Here is a 16,852-nt window from a genome sequence, read left to right as displayed (position 1 = left end):
AATATATATTAAAGCCATCTAACCTCTAACGGAGAGTCTGATTCATCCAGGATACTCTTTTCACTCTGTATCCGCTGCATCGTTCCTGTAGAACTGGGGTCCATTATCAGCACGTTCTGACTACCAGCTCTGCCGAACTTACAGTCACTCTTTCTGGAGTCAGTCGTCCTGCACACCTCGTAATTGTACACATGGGGCAGAGTCCCTGTCCCCAAAGTGTCTGAGTAACGTGGTGGATAATATGGAATGACAGGCAGGTTGGAGTGATACAGGATGCGAGACTGTCTCCACCTGTAGATTTTGACTGATATAATAACCACTAAACACGTGATGAAGAGGAAGGAAACTACAGCCAGAGCCAAGACTAAGTAAAAAGTCAGGTTGTCATTGTACTCCTTGTCATGTGTCAAATCAGTGAACTCCGACAGCACTTCAGGGAAGCTGTCCGCCACCGCCACGTTAACAACGACTGTAGCTGAACGAGAGGGCTGCCCGTTGTCCTCCACTATAACAGTCAGTCTTTGTTTGACAGCATCTTTATCAGTGACTTGGCGGATAGTTCTGATTTCTCCATTCTGTAAGCCCACTTCAAACAGCGCCCTGTCTGTGGCTTTCTGCAGTTTATAGGAGAGCCAGGCATTCTGTCCAGAGTCCACATCAACAGCCACCACTTTCGTCACCAGATAGCCCACATCTGCTGAACGAGGCACCATTTCAGCCACCAGAGAGCCACCAGTCTGGACTGGGTACAGAACCTGAGGGGGGTTGTCGTTCTGGTCCCGGATCATTATTTTCACAGTCACGTTGCTGCTGAGTGGAGGAGAGCCTCCATCCTGCGCTTTCACGCGGAAGTGGAAATCTTTGATCTGCTCGTAGTCAAAAGAGCGCACTGCATGGATGACTCCACTATCTGCACTAACGGACACGTATGAGGAGACTGGCACTCCGTTAACGGAGGAGTCCTCCAGTATGTAAGAAACACGGGCATTCTGGTTCCAGTCAGCATCTGTGGCTTTGACTGTGAATATAGAGAGACCTGGTGTGTTGTTTTCTACAATGTAGGCCTCATATGAGCTCCTCTCAAAGACAGGTGCGTTATCATTAACGTCTGAGATCTGTAAGGTGAGAGTGACGCTGCTGGAGAGGGAGGGCACTCCCTCATCAGAGCAGGTCACAGTGATGTTATACTCAGAGGCTCTCTCTCTGTCTAAATCACTGTCTGTTACAATAGTAAAGAAATTATTGCTCGATGATTTAATGGCGAAAGGCAGGTTGTCATTTAAAATACACATTACCTTTCCGTTTTCATTTGAGTCGGGATCGTGTATATTTAGCATTGTTAAGACCGTTCCCGGCTTCATATTCTCGGACACTGTATTTGATTTAGACATAATATTAATCGATGGAGGGTTGTCATTTTCATCTTTCACTTCCACTATCACTTTACATGCATCGGAGAGTCCCGCCTGATCTGACACCTGCACATCAATCTCGTAAACTCTCCGTTTTTCATAATCTATTTTTCCCTTTAGTGCCAATACTCCACTCTCAGGATCGATATCAAACAGATTTGATGCGGCGGACTTTGGGATTGCATATGCAATTTTTCCGTTATTTCCTTTATCCATATCAGTAGCACTTACAGTTGTAATTACGGTGCCAATAGCTGCATTTTCTTTAACGCTTTCTGTGTATTCAGGTTTTGAACAAACGGGCGCGTTGTCATTTGTGTCTAACACGGTAATGGTAATCTGCATTGTCCCTGACAGCTGTGGTTCACCGCCATCCAGAGCGGTTAGTATTAATGAGAAATGCTCACGCGTTTCTCGGTCTAGTGGTTTCTGTAAAACCATTTCGATGTGTTTAGTCCCCTCTCCTCGGCTGATGGTTTTTAAAACGAAATTATCGCTGGGATTTAGGGTGTAGCTGTCCAAACCGTTTACACCAACGTCATTGTCGATAGCCTTTTCTAGGATGAATCGAGCTCCGGTAAGAGCTGATTCGGATATTTCATATTTCATCTCACTTCTCTCAAATGTTGGGGGGTTGTCATTTATATCCGTGATTTCAACAGTCACCGTGTAAAACTCCATTGGATTTTCCAGGATCATTTGAAAATGGAGTGCGCATTGCATTGTTTGACCACATAGCGTTTCTCTGTCTATTCTGTCTTTAATAAGGAGCACCCCTCTTTCTCGCTTCAGTTCTATATACTCTTCAGTGTTGCCACTATAAATACGAGCTTTACCGGACTGCAGTCTGTCCACTCCTAATCCTAGATCATGGGCTATATTACCTATTAAAGCCCCCTTATTCATTTCCTCGGGAATAGAATAGCTGACTTGCCCTTGTACTGCATCGAGAGAAAGCACTGAGATAAAGAACAGCACTTGCCATCCCATCGTTCCGATTACAAAATCTTTGAAGAAAATTTAGAAAATCATCCGTTTCTTCGACCCTGTTTCCAGTTTGGACTGTCAAATACAAGTGTACGGTCCTCAAAAACGGCATTAATCCTTTTTTGTGAAACAAAAGAATCCCACCGTGCAGTCCTCGTCTGCTCTTCGTGGCAATCCCTGCTCTTAGCTCTGCTATAAAAGCACACTAATTTCGAATGTAATATGGTGACGTACAGGGGAGGTACTAAAACAAATGCACCCTAGACAACTCGATGGCTAACAGCGTCCCTGTCTGTTCAGTGGCGTGAACTGCACTGTATTCACTACACATTAAAAGTCGAGACATTTAACATACAGATATTTAGATGACATAAAATGGATTGTATTTGTTAGATCATGAAGCATTCACGTGCTCCTCAGAAAACACGTACGCCTACTGGCTTGCAGCAAGCCGAATATAAAATTGAGGAAATATCTATCTATCTATAGAAGTGTATATATATATATATATATATATATATATATATATATATCATACCTTTTGGCGGACTATATCATACACGTTCGGTGTTGATCAAGTTACTTGAAGGAAGTAATTCGTTACTTAGTTACTTTTTAAAAACATGATACACAACCTGAATAGGTAATAAAGCAATAGATCTTTCAGCCCAATTCTACTTTTTCTGCACAATCCATCATATAAAATGTAATCAAACGAAGTCTCTTTTTAAAACTTCTTTTATTAGTTTTAATTTTTTTTAAACATTTAAGCCTATTTCCTACATATTCCAGCATATAAAATAAAATATTTTTTGTGTTTACTCTCACTCTTTCAAATTGATGCCAGCAAAACACAGCACAAAATAAATAAAACCAAAGATTCAGCGGCACTGAGTCCTGTCGCTCTTAAATCTATTTTCACCTGTTTAGCAGGAGTGGCGCGGGTGGAGGTTTGCCCTGGTGCAGGTGTGCCGCAGCGGTCAAGTTAGTGTCCAGGATCGGGGGGTTTCTCTGTGAATTTCACATTCCCGTGACAGCGTGATAGGTACTTGCTCATAGGTTTAGGGGTTTTTTTTCGTGTAAAAAGAAGGTTTTTTCCCACGCAATGTACAGCAGACGCTAATGTTTTTGTCACCTTTTACAGAATCAAACTGAAAGTAAGTCCAGTCCTTCCACGCTTTAAATGCTGCACGGTCATTCTCTCTCCCGCACTCGACATATTATCCATTGTTGATCTGCGCACGTCTGTTACCACGAACGTCGCACGCGCTTACGTCATTGTCATGAGACACTCTAGCAAACAAAATCACGGTTTATTAATAATGGATTGGATTTATATAGCGCTTTTCAAGGCACCCAAAGCGCTTTACAATGCCACCATTCATTCACTCTCGCATTCACACACTGGTGGAGGCAAGCTACGGTTGTATCCACAGCTGCCCTGGGGCCGACTGACAGAAGCGAGGCTGCCATATCGCGCCATCGGCCCCTCTGGCCAACACCAGTAAGCAGTAGGGTAAAGTGTCTTGCCCAAGGACACAACGACCAGGACAGAGATGCTGGGGATAGTAATCCCTTACTTTACGCGTTACTTGAAAAAAGGTAGTCGGATTACAGTAATTCGCCCATCTCTGCTAATGATGGTGATCTGTGCTGCCCATGGTACTGAATTATCAAAAACACTGTACAAAGTGGCTAATTTAAATTTCATTATGCTTTTCATCGTGAATCTATAAAATCACGACATCATACACTCATTAGGGTGCTATGAAAATGTCTTAATACAAATGCTACACAAGTAGTCTGAAACTTAGGGAAGAAAGAAACAATACACAGAAGCAAGTGCTTGAAAGAGACACACACACACACACACACACACACACACACACACACACACACACACACACACACACACACAGAGAGAGAGAGAGAGAGAGATGCAACTGTTCAGTTCCATGCCTCCATAGTATTAGGACCGAACGAATGACAAAGAAATATAAAAGTATTTAAACACACAGAGACACTTTCAAAAAACAAATAAACGAGGACTCGAGCAAATTTATATTGTCTGATCGGAAAAAATATGTTTTAAAAGCATCTCAAAAGAGCTTTGAGAGCAATGATTTTCAGAGAAGTCAAAAAACGTGACCATGCCCTGTGGTGCTGAAGGTGCTGAAAGTAGAATCCTGATAAAATAAACATTTAAATAAATGAATACACAGAAAGTAACAAAAACAAAACGTGTTACTCAAACTAACCTCTAACGGAGAGTCTGGTTCATCCAGGATGCTCTTTTCACTCTGTATCCGCTGCATCGTTCCTGTAGAACTGGGGTCCATTATCAGCACGTTCTGACTACCAGCTCTGCCGAACTTACAGTCACTCTTTCTGGAGTCAGTCGTCCTGCACACCTCGTAGTTGTACACATGTGGCAGAGTCCCTGTGCCCAAAGTGTCTGAGTAACGTGGTGGATAATATGGAATGACAGGCAGGTTGGAGTGATACAGGATGCGAGACTGTCTCCACCTGTAGATTTTGACTGATATAATAACCACTAAACACGTGATGAAGAGGAAGGAAACTACAGCCAGAGCCAAGACTAAGTAAAAAGTCAGATTGTCATTGTACTCCTTGTCGTGTGTCAACTCAGTGAACTCCGACAGCACTTCAGGGAAGCTGTCCGCCACCGCCACGTTAACAACGACTGTAGCTGAACGAGAGGGCTGCCCGTTGTCCTCCACTATGACAGTCAGTCTTTGTTTGACAGCATCTTTATCAGTGACTTGGCGGATAGTTCTGATTTCTCCATTCTGTAAGCCCACTTCAAACAGCGCCCTGTCTGTGGCTTTCTGCAGTTTGTAGGAGAGCCAGGCATTCTGTCCAGAGTCCACATCAACAGCCACCACTTTCGTCACCAGATAGCCCACATCTGCTGAACGAGGCACCATTTCAGCCACCAGAGAGCCACCAGTCTGGACTGGGTACAGAACCTGAGGGGGGTTGTCGTTCTGGTCCCGGATCATTATTTTCACAGTCACGTTGCTGCTGAGTGGAGGAGAGCCTCCATCCTGCGCTTTTACGCGGAAGTGGAAATCTTTGATCTGCTCGTAGTCAAAAGAGCGCACTGCATGGATGACTCCACTATCTGCACTAACAGACACATACGAGGAGACTGGCACTCCGTTAACGGAGGAGTCCTCCAGTATGTAAGAAACACGGGCATTCTGGTTCCAGTCAGCGTCTGTGGCTTTGACTGTGAATATAGAGAGACCTGGTGTGTTGTTTTCTACAATGTAGGCCTCATACGAGCTCCTCTCAAAGACAGGTGCGTTATCATTAACGTCTGAGATCAGTAAGGTGAGAGTGACACTCTTGGAGAGGGAGGGTAGTCCCTCATCAGAGCAGGTCACAGTGATGTTATACGCAGACTTTGTCTCTCTATCTAAATCACTGTCTGTTATTAATGTAAAGAAATTATTTGATGTTGATATAATTTTAAAGTGATCATAGTCATCCAAAAAGCATCGGACTTTGCCATTTTCATTTGAATCTGGATCTTGGACGTTCATCATCGTCAGAACAGTGCCCGGTTTAACATCCTCAGCTACAGTGGAAGACGCTGACATAATATTAATTGCTGGTGGGTTATCGTTTGTGTCCAGCACCTCAATCAGAACTTTACACACATCAGCGTTACCGCCTTCATCTGACGCTTGCACATCTATTTCAAAATGGCGAAATTTTTCGTAATCTAGTTCTCCCACTAATGTAAACATCCCACTTTTTTCGTCTATATTGAATAACTCTAGTGCTCCCTTTGGAGCATTAGAAATTGAGTATCGCACCTGCCCATGTAGACCTTCATCGGCATCAGATGCGGTCACGGTCGTGAGAATAGTCCCTTTAGACGAATCCTCCTTTACATTTGTCTTATACTCTACTTGAGAACAAACAGGCGCATTGTCATTTGCATCCAGAACGGTCACAATAATTTCAATGGTTCCGGAAAGCTGCGGATTACCACCATCTAAAGCAGACAACACTAAAGACACACGGTCCTGCTTTTCTCGATCGAGAGCCTTCTTTAAAACCATTTCAACATTTCTACTGCTACCGATCCGATAAGGATTTAGAATGAATATGTCACTTTGACTAAGCGAATAGCCCTGAAGCCCGTTAGTGCCCACGTCATCATCAATAGCTTTTTCTAAAACAAATTTCGACCCAATTTGAGCCATCTCGCTTACATCAAATTTCATTTTGCTGTTTTTAAAAACTGGAGAATTGTCATTAACGTCAGTGATCTCAACAGTGATGCTATAAAATTGCATAGGATTCTCCAAAATTATTTGAAAATCAAGAGCGCAGGGCGTCGTCTGCCCACAGAGCGCTTCTCTGTCTATTCGCTCTTTTATTAGAAGGACTCCCTTTTCTTTATCGAGCTCGACGTGTTCTGTACCTTCTCCTGTATATATACGAGCTCTTCCTGATTTAAGTCGTTTCACATCTAAACCTAAATCTTGTGCTATGTTACCGACCAAAGATCCTTTCGCCATTTCCTCAGGAATTGAGTAGCTGACCTGGCCAAAAACCATGCAGAGAGAAAGAATCGAGAAAAATAACATTAATCCGACTTGCCGTGTCATTGTTCAGTCAGACAGTTTCCCTTCCAAACAAAGAAATGTGGAATCCGTTATCCAAAAAAACAAAAAACAAACAAAAAAAAAGATTTTAGACACAAACTTCAGCAAATAGAAACAATAAAAACTCCAATGAATGCTGAATAGATTCCTGGTGTCTCCGACTTTGATAAAATCTTCATCCAAACTGTGCCTTTCTGATATGTTCTCCTTCCTCTGTGACATAACGAGGTGGTGGGAAGGTACTGCTGTAATATGCACTAAAATCTCAGCACACTGGTCATCAGCGTCCCCGTGAGTCGGATGCACGGAACTACATAAACTATTATACACAGACATTCTTTTTTGGCTCATGTTTCATGCGATTGATTACTATATTTGGTTAGATATGTGAACACTAGAAAGAAATAACTTGGTCCATAAGACAGTGAAATGTCTTATTTGTGTTGCAGAAGAAAAATTTGGGTATTTTGATTTCCTGCTTTATATCCAGACAGAAACGAGAGCAAGCCAGCTATTGAAACAGATCAAAACAGGACGAGAGACAATAAAGCAAAACACCAACAAAGTGCGCTGAATTTTGCTTTCTGTGGTACTTACTGGCACAAAACGGAAAGACAACAAAAAAAGCATGTTTAACATTTAAAACTTAAATCCACATGAGCAATTATTAGTTTAAAACATTATTGTTTTCAAGTGTTCATTCTAAAGTCCATAGCAAAAATTATGTAAATATTAAGTAAATGGCTTATTATTGTGATTCACACAAAGTATCAACGGAAAAAAAGAATACACAAAAATCTTTAGACTGTTATAATGCAAAAAGTGCAACAAGGATTTGACTATAAAATGCAGGACTAAGTGCAGCAGGTGCATTGCAATACATTCCATGTACATCTACCCCATAACGAATTAAGCAGCACTTCAAATGGGACGATTAACTTTTAATTAAAGGAGCTGTCAACGACTTATGTTTCTGAAAACATCTGATGAATTACCATGACGCAATTGAATCCATTAAAATACACAGACACAGGTTATGGTCAGTATTTCAGGACCTCACCTCTAGAGGAGAGTCTGGTTCATCCAGGATGCTCTTTTCACTCTGTATCCGCTGCATCGTTCCTGTAGAACTGGGGTCCATTATCAGCACGTTCTGACTACCAGCTCTGCCGAACTTACAGTCACTCTTTCTGGAGTCAGTCGTCCTGCACACCTCGTAATTGTACACATGTGGAAGAGTCCCTGTCCCCAAAGTGTCTGAGTAACGTGGTGGATAATATGGAATGACAGGCAGGTTGGAGTGATACAGGATGCGAGACTGTCTCCACCTGTAGATTTTGACTGATATAATAACCACTAAACACGTGATGAAGAGGAAGGAAACTACAGCCAGAGCCAAGACTAAGTAAAAAGTCAGATTGTCATTGTACTCCTTGTCGTGGGTCAACTCAGTGAACTCCGACAGCACCTCAGGGAAGCTGTCCGCCACCGCCACGTTAACAATGACTGTAGCTGAACGAGAGGGCTGCCCGTTGTCCTCCACTATAACAGTCAGTCTTTGCTTGACAGCATCTTTATCAGTGACTTGGCGGATAGTTCTGATTTCTCCATTCTGTAAGCCCACTTCAAACAGCGCCCTGTCTGTGGCTTTCAGCAGTTTATAGGAGAGCCAAGCATTCTGTCCAGAGTCCACATCAACAGCCACCACTTTAGTCACCAGATAGCCCACATCTGCTGAACGAGGCACCATTTCAGCCACCAGAGAGCCACCAGACTGGACTGGGTACAGAACCTGAGGATGGTTGTCGTTCTGGTCCTGGATAAATATTATTACAGACGCATTGCTGCTGAGTGGAGGAGAGCCTCCATCCTGCGCTTTGACTTTGAATTTAAGTTGTTTAATTTGTTCATAATCAAACGAGCGTACTGCGTGTATCACTCCAGTTTCAGAATTTATTGACACAAAAGAAGAAACTGAGCTTCCACTGACTTCAGCATCGTCTATAAAATATGAGATTCTCGCGTTTTGATTCCAATCATGATCTCGTGCGCTGACTGTGAATATCGACCCCCCCGGGACGTTATTTTCAACGACATAGGCCGAATATTTAGGTTTGGTAAAGAGCGGCGCATTATCATTCACATCAGAAATTTTTAGATGCAAATTTGTTTGTGTAGAAAGGGGTGGTGACCCTGAATCGGTTGCAGTTATTGTTATATTGTATTCAGGTTTTGTTTCTCGATCAAAAGCTACATCTGAGAGCAAATTGTAATAATCGGTCAAAGAAGACTGGATTTTAAATGGGAGATTAGAATCTATTGAGCACGTTATATGACCATTTCTTTCTGAGTCTGCATCTTTAACATTAAAAACAGCTATAGTTGTACCCGGAGAAACATCCTCTGAAATGATGCTCGAAAATGACATTATACTTATAAGAGGCGCATTATCATTTATGTCCAGGACCTCAACGACAACTTTGGTTGCATCACTCAGTCCTCCCTGGTCTTTGGCGATCACTCTTATTTCATACTTCTTGTCTTTTTCAAAATCAATGTTATCAACAACAGTAATTTTTCCGGAGGAACTATCAATTTCAAATTTTTCCGCGGATTTCCCCTTTACGTTAGAAAACGTGTAGGAAACCAAGCCATTTGAACCACTGTCTGCATCTGAAGCATTCACTGTAGTTATATAGGTGCCTATTGGCGCATTTTCTGCTACAGTAGCTTTATATAGCGATTGATTAAAAACAGGAGGATTATCGTTGGCATCAAGAACAGTGATCTCTATGTTCACTGTACCAGATCGCCGTGGAGTTCCTCCGTCTACTGCAATCAGCTTTAAGGAGAGGTGTGGGTTCAACTCTCTGTCTAAAGGCTTCTGTAAAATCATTACAGCGAATCTAACTCCGTCGGCGTTAGAGAGCTGCTTTAAGACAAAATTATTATCAGGGGACAAAACATAATTTTGCAAGCTGTGAATTCCTGAATCGGGGTCATATGCGCTTTCTAAATCAAAATGAGAACCCACTGTAGCAGATTCACTAATTTCTAGTTTAATCACGTTACTTTTGAACGTCGGTGCATGGTCGTTTATGTCTAATATTTCTACTGTCACTCTGTGCAGTTCAATGGGATTTTCTAAAATAATTTCAAAGCTTAAACTGCATGGCATTACGTCTCCGCAAAGCTCTTCTCGGTCAATTCTCTCCTTCACGACTAGAATCCCTTTGTCTGCCTTCAGCTCTGTGTACTGACTGGTTTCTCCGCTCACGATCCGGGCCCGGCCAGAACGGAGCCTTCTCAGATCTAAACCGAGGTCTTGTGCTACATTACCGATAAGAGAACCTTCCTTCATCTCCTCTGGTACTGAATAACGGATTTGGCCTCTGATGGTGGAAATCATGAAGACAAAGATGAAGAGAAGCCATGTCGTTGTTTCACACATCAGCCGTTTTCGGAATGGCTGCTGCTGTATCCCCATGTTGCTACTAAAATAAATCCAAAACACGACTTGAGATCAGTCGGTCACACATAAAAAAAACAAATTGGATCCCAGTTCAATGGCGATGCGCCTTTAACTATTAAAACGGTTGGATTGCTATTAAACAGGCAGATTCACTGCGACTCTCTCCAACGTCTCTCTGAATAAAGATTGGTTTTAGACCTCTCCTCTTTCTCTCGGCTGTCTGTAACAACACCACAGCGTTTTCCTGATCAACAGCGTCCCTTAGAGTCCAAACCGAGTAGAGAAGCGAATACACTGCAAATGCATAAAAAACAACTATGCAACATACTGCGGGAACAGAACAACTCAACTATAGATTAGTTGCAAATAATATTAACAGAAGAAATATATAGCACCAGATGTAGCATAAAGACACATACTGTATATCAAATGAGACCAAAGGCGATATATAACAACTTTAGAAGAATAAGCTTTAATTAGCTCTAAACTTCTAAACACTTTAAAGAGATAGTGAAATAAATACAAAGGTTAAAGAAGAGCAGTGATTACAAGGAAAAGCCGGTATATTTAGTAGACAAACCTCAAAAGAACAAAAACAGGAGGAAACTGTAAATATTTATGAATAATATTTAGTACATTTAAAATGTGGAAAAACATCGGCATAATTTGTGTATCCCACTTCGCTTGGCCGTGTAATAATTATAATCAAAATACTGATAATATGTTAATAGAAAATATAACATCACGATATTGTTTGAGAATATAGATAGGATAATCATTTTTAAAGTTCTTCACGTGAATGCAAAAACTATGTCAACTGAGGGAAAGTAAGTGTACTGTCCATGGTGCTGAAGACGAAAACTTACTGTGCCACTAAGCTAAAGCGCTGAAAAGGAAAAACTAACCTCTAGAGGAGAGTCTGGTTCATCCAGGATGCTCTTTTCACTCTGTATCCGCCGCATCGTTCCTGTAGAACTGGGGTCCATTATCAGCACGTTCTGACTACCAGCTCTGTCGAACTTACAGTCACTTTTTCTGGAGTCAGTCGTCCTGCACACCTCGTAATTGTACATATGTGGAAGAGTCCCTGTCCCCAAAGTGTCTGAGTAACGTGGTGGATAATATGGAATGACAGGCAGGTTGGAGTGATACAGGATGCGAGACTGTCTCCACCTGTAGATTTTGACTGATATAATAACCACTAAACACGTGATGAAGAGGAAGGAAACTACAGCCAGAGCCAAGACTAAGTAAAAAGTCAGGTTGTCATTGTACTCCTTGTCGTGGGTCAACTCAGTGAACTCCGACAGCACTTCAGGGAAGCTGTCCGCCACCGCCACGTTAACAATGACTGTAGCTGAACGAGAGGGCTGTCCGTTGTCCTCCACTATAACAGTCAGTCTTTGCTTGACAGCATCTTTATCAGTGACTTGGCGGATAGTTCTGATTTCTCCATTCTGTAAGCCCACTTCAAACAGCGCCCTGTCTGTGGCTTTCTGCAGTTTATAGGAGAGCCAGGCATTCTGTCCAGAGTCCACATCAACAGCCACCACCTTAGTCACCAGATAGCCCACATCTGCTGAACGAGGCACCATTTCAGCCACCAGAGAGCCACCAGTCTGGACTGGGTACAGAACCTGAGGAGGGTTGTCGTTCTGGTCCTGGATAATTATTTTTACACTCGCATTGCTGCTGAGTGGAGGAGAGCCTCCATCCTGTGCTCTGACCAAAAACGTAAGCTCTTTAAGTTGTTCATAATCAAATGAGCGAACTGCGTGAATAGTTCCAGTTTCGGCATTAATGGACACATAAGAAGAGGTTGGATTGCCACTGATCTGGGTTTCTTCGAGAAAATATGATATTCTAGCGTTTTGATTCCAGTCACTGTCTCGTGCGCTGACCGAAAATATGGACATTCCCGGGGAATTGTTTTCTGTAATGTAAGCAAGGTAGCTGTTTTTATCAAATAATGGCGCATTGTCATTAACATCAGAAATTCTCAGTCGTAAAACTGTTGTGCTTGACAAGGATGGCGTTCCTGAGTCACTCGCCCTTACAGTTATGTTATACTCAGGTTCAAGTTCCCTGTCAAAAGCTGACACTGTTATTAATGCATAGTAATTAGTTATTGTGGATTTCACTTTAAACGGGAGAGCGCTGTCTGTTGCGCAGCTAATTTGACCATTTTGTTCTGAGTCTGCATCTATTACGTTTATTATTGCGACTGTGGTGCCAGAGGGAGAATCTTCCGGCACAGGACTGGAGAATGACATCACATTTATAACTGGTGCGTTATCATTGACGTCTATAATCTCAATTAGAACTTTGCTCGAATCTGTTAGACCTCCTTGGTCCGTAGCTTCAATCATAATTTCGTGTTTCTTTTCTTTTTCATAATCTAGGTGCCCTGCGAGTGTTATAGTTCCCATAGCTTCATCTAAATGAAATATGTCAGCCAGCTGTTCTTTCATGTTTGAAAATCTATATGTGACAAGACCGTTTGACCCGATGTCTGCATCGCTTGCATTCACTGTCGTGATGTAGGTACCTCTTAATGAATTTTCCAAAACGGCAGCCCTGTAGAGAGACTGGTTGAACACTGGAGGGTTATCATTAGCATCCAGCACTGTAATATCTATATTTACAGTACCAGATCTATGCGGAGTTCCACCGTCTATAGCGATGAGCTTCAGTGATATTTTTGGCTCACTTTCTCTATCTAACGGTTTTTGTAACACCATCTCAGCATATTTTCTACCATCTGGACTTGAGTGTTGTTTCAGATCAAACATGTCATTTGTGTTTAATATGTATTTTTGTAGACCATTACTGCCCACATCTGCGTCCTCGGCGCTGGCCAATAAAAATCGCGATCCCATTGTCGCAGACTCGCTAATTTCAAATTTCATTTCTTCCTTCCTAAATGTCGGAGAGTTGTCGTTTATGTCAGTTATCTCTACTGTTACTCGGTGCAGATCCATGGGATTTTCTAAAATAACCTCAAAGCTGAAGCTACATGGTGTTACGTCTCCACAAAGCTGCTCTCGGTCTATCCTCTCGTTCACGACTAAAATGCCTTTGTCTGTTTTCAGCTCCGTGAACTGGATGCTTTGTCTGGTCACAATACGGGCACGGCCAGAACGAAGCCTTTGCACATCCAGACCGAGATCTTGAGCTACATTTCCAATAAGAGAGCCCCTTTTCAGCTCCTCTGGGATTGTATACCTGATTTGTCCAAACACGATGTGACTGAGACAGCCCAGAAACAGCAGAAAGGGCCATACTGACCTGAAATTCAAACGCCATTTTACACACGACCGAGGCGAGTTTTTAAACGCCATTGCACACACAAAAAACGAAAATTGCACAAAATCCTTTTGTAAACGATCCACAAAGAACAAAGGCTGTTATATCCAGTATCCTTTGATTTTTAAGTCCTTGCTCTTAACGGATTTGTGACTGCAGCTCTGAATGCGAAGCCCACCGTTTATTTTCGATCCTCAGCAAACGGGAAAAAGGAAGCCTCTGCCTCCACCAAATCAGCGCTGAATACTAGTTTCTCTGACCAACAGCGTCCCTTACTGTCCAAATACACAAATATCACAAACACGAAAAGGAAAAAAGTGCTTTCAAAGCACTTTGCTGATTAAAAAATGTAAAGCAGAAATCACACATCTGTCTTTTAACTACAATGCAATAAAGTCTTATGCAGAAATACCAGTGAGACAGTTGTTTTAAAATATAACAATAACTACTTAAATTAAAACAATAGATCTTGCTCCCCTTTTCAAAGTGAATTAAGCAGCACGTTAAAAGGGGAGTGTGAACCTTCAAACAGTTGAGCTGTCCAAGAGTTGTGGTTCTGAAAACGCACCATGGGTTACCAGAAATGTGAGCGATGAAATGTGGTATAACGTAGAATAAACCTCTAAAGAATGTAGGCATAAACTTAATTATGTCAAAGTCCTCACCTCTAGAGGAGAGTCTGGTTCATCCAGGATGCTCTTTTCACTCTGTATCCGCTGCATCGTTCCTGTAGAACTGGGGTCCATTATTAGCACGTTCTGACTACCAGCTCTGCCGAACTTATAGTCACTCTTTCTGGAGTCAGTCGTCCTGCACACCTCGTAATTGTACACATGTGGAAGAGTCCCTGTGCCCAAAGTGTCTGAGTAACGTGGTGGATAACATGGAATGACAGGCAGGTTGGAGTGATACAGGATGCGAGACTGTCTCCACCTGTAGATTTTGACTGATATAATAACCACTAAACACGTGATGAAAAGGAAGGAAACTACAGCCAGAGCCAAGACTAAGTAAAAAGTCACGTTGTCATTGTACTCCTTGTCGTGTGTCAAATCAGTGAACTCCGATAGCACTTCAGGGAAGCTGTCCGCCACCGCCACGTTAACAATGACTGTCGCAGAACGAGAGGGCTGCCCGTTGTCCTCCACTATAACAGTCAGTCTTTGTTTGACAGCATCTTTATCAGTGACTTGGCGGATAGTTCTGATTTCTCCATTCTGTAAGCCCACTTCAAACAGCGCCCTGTCTGTGGCTTTCTGCAGTTTATAGGAGAGCCAGGCATTCTGTCCAGAGTCCACATCAACAGCCACCACTTTCGTCACCAGATAGCCCACATCTGCTGAACGAGGCACCATTTCAGCCACCAGAGAGCCACCAGTCTGGACTGGGTACAGAACCTGAGGAGGGTTGTCGTTCTGGTCTTCAATATTTATTCTAACTGTGGTATTGCTGCTTAAAGGAGGGGAACCACCATCCTGTCCTTTTACATAAATGTGTATAGTTTTAATTTGTTCATAGTCAAATGATCGTAGTGCCTGTATAACTCCGCTTTCTGCGTTTACTGATATGTAAGTAGATATAGGACTACCATTTAACTCGGTATCAATAAGCAGGTAAGACACGCGTGCGTTCTGTCCTGAGTCGGAATCGCGTGCTTTAACGGAAAACACAGACAATCCCGGTGAGTTATTCTCCATAACAGACGCTTCATAATAACTCTGTTCAAATATCGGGGCATTATCATTTACGTCTGCTATTCTAAGTGTTATTGTCTTGTTTGTTGAGAGGGGTGGGCTCCCTTCATCCACTGCCGAGAAAGTTATATTATAAACAGGATTACGCTCCCTGTCGAGCACACCGTTTGTGACCAGAGTATAATAATTTTTTAGAGATGAATGAATTGCGAACGGAATATTGCTGTTTACTGAGCAGTCTACTTTTCCATTTTTGCCTGAATCCAGATCTTTGACATTTATGATAGCCACGGTAGTCCCACTAGGTGAATCCTCAGCAATAGCATTAGAAAACGAGGTTAATGTTATTAAAGGAGGATTGTCATTGACGTCTATAACCTCAATTATCACATTTGTTGATGTGCTCTGTCCACCTTGATCTTTTGCCTGTACCCCAATCTCATATAATTTATTCTCTTCATAATCAATTATACCAGTTACTGTTAAATCGCCGGTATTTTCGTCCAGATGAAATAGTTCGGCAACATTACCGGACATTCGATTAAAATGATAAGTAACATGGCCATTTATCCCTTCATCTGCATCTGTTGCGCTAAATCTCACTACTAACGTTCCTCTTGGGACATTTTCTTTAACAGAAGCCTTGAAAATTGATTGCATGAATACGGGAGCATTGTCGTTTGTATCTCGCACAGTTACGTGTATTTTTAAGGTGCCTGAACGCTGTGGTTCACCTCCGTCCACAGCAGTTAGCGTGAGGAGCAGCTTTCCTTCTTTCTCTCTATCTAAAGGTTCAGAAAGATAAAGCTGTGCATATTTATGACCATTTGGGCTAGATGAGACCTTTATATTAAAATGTGTTTTGGGGTGTATTGTATAGCCGTGTAGAGCGTTAATGCCAACATCGGGGTCTGTTGCACTCACTTGCAATATTTCGGTTCCTGGAAGAGCTGATTCCAGGATTTCTAAATGCATTTCCTTCTCCTGAAACGCAGGGGCATTATCATTAACATCCAGTACTTCCACAACAACGCTATGCAGTTGAATTGGATTTGTCATAATCATTTCCAAATTCAAGCTGCAGGGCGATGTCTGTCCACAAAGCTGCTCTCTATCTATTCTCTCTCCCACGACCAGATTTCCTTTGTCTACATCCAGCCTAATATACTCACTGCTGTCACTGATAACAATTCGGGCACCGCCTGATTTCAGTCTTTTAGCGTCGATACCTAAATCTTCAGCCACATTTCCCACAAACGAGCCCTTCCTCATTTCCTCTGGAACAGAGTAGCGGATTTGGCAAATTGTCGCGTCGATGAGAACAACAAGGATGAAGGC

At 42.3% G+C, this 16,852-nt stretch overlaps 3 protein-coding genes across 31 annotated transcripts in view; all 3 read right to left on the bottom strand.

Annotated features, from left to right (window-relative positions):
* The window catches only part of LOC113036849 (protocadherin gamma-C5-like), a 276,532-nt gene that overhangs the window by 119,741 nt on the left and 139,939 nt on the right, over window positions 1-16,852 (bottom strand). For 3 of the 29 annotated variants that reach the window (XM_026193391.1, XM_026193398.1, XM_026193407.1), the window contains exon 1: window positions 4,658-7,060. The exons of 21 other annotated variants lie outside the window; for them this stretch is intronic. In XM_026193391.1, coding sequence (XP_026049176.1) covers window positions 4,658-7,045 — 2,388 coding nt within the window. In that variant the 5' untranslated portion in view covers window positions 7,046-7,060. Of the gene's footprint in view, window positions 1-23; window positions 2,881-4,657; window positions 7,122-11,392; window positions 11,420-14,356; window positions 15,218-16,852 lie in introns of those variants that run through there. 5 more of the 29 variants (XM_026193743.1, XM_026193734.1, XM_026193628.1 and 2 more) reach the window with 4 other exon arrangements.
* Window positions 1-16,852, bottom strand: part of LOC113037281 (protocadherin beta-16-like) — a 44,795-nt gene that overhangs the window by 14,947 nt on the left and 12,996 nt on the right. The window contains exon 2 of the mRNA XM_026194204.1: window positions 8,103-8,222. Within this exon, the coding sequence (XP_026049989.1) occupies window positions 8,103-8,222 (120 nt within the window). The remainder of the gene's footprint in view (window positions 1-8,102; window positions 8,223-16,852) is intronic.
* Window positions 7,948-13,920, bottom strand: LOC113037267 (protocadherin gamma-A3-like). The gene is made up of 2 exons (XM_026194170.1): window positions 11,420-13,920; window positions 7,948-8,102 (listed from the first exon to the last, which is right to left on the bottom strand). Exons 1-2 carry the CDS (start codon window positions 13,853-13,855, stop codon window positions 8,091-8,093), a joined length of 2,448 nt encoding a protein of 815 aa, XP_026049955.1. The 5' UTR covers window positions 13,856-13,920; the 3' UTR covers window positions 7,948-8,090.

This window comes from Astatotilapia calliptera, chromosome 2 (genome assembly GCF_900246225.1).
Source record: "Astatotilapia calliptera chromosome 2, fAstCal1.2, whole genome shotgun sequence".
Classification (NCBI taxonomy): domain Eukaryota; kingdom Metazoa; phylum Chordata; class Actinopteri; order Cichliformes; family Cichlidae; genus Astatotilapia; species Astatotilapia calliptera.
This window is presented reverse-complemented; position numbering and strand designations above follow the sequence as displayed.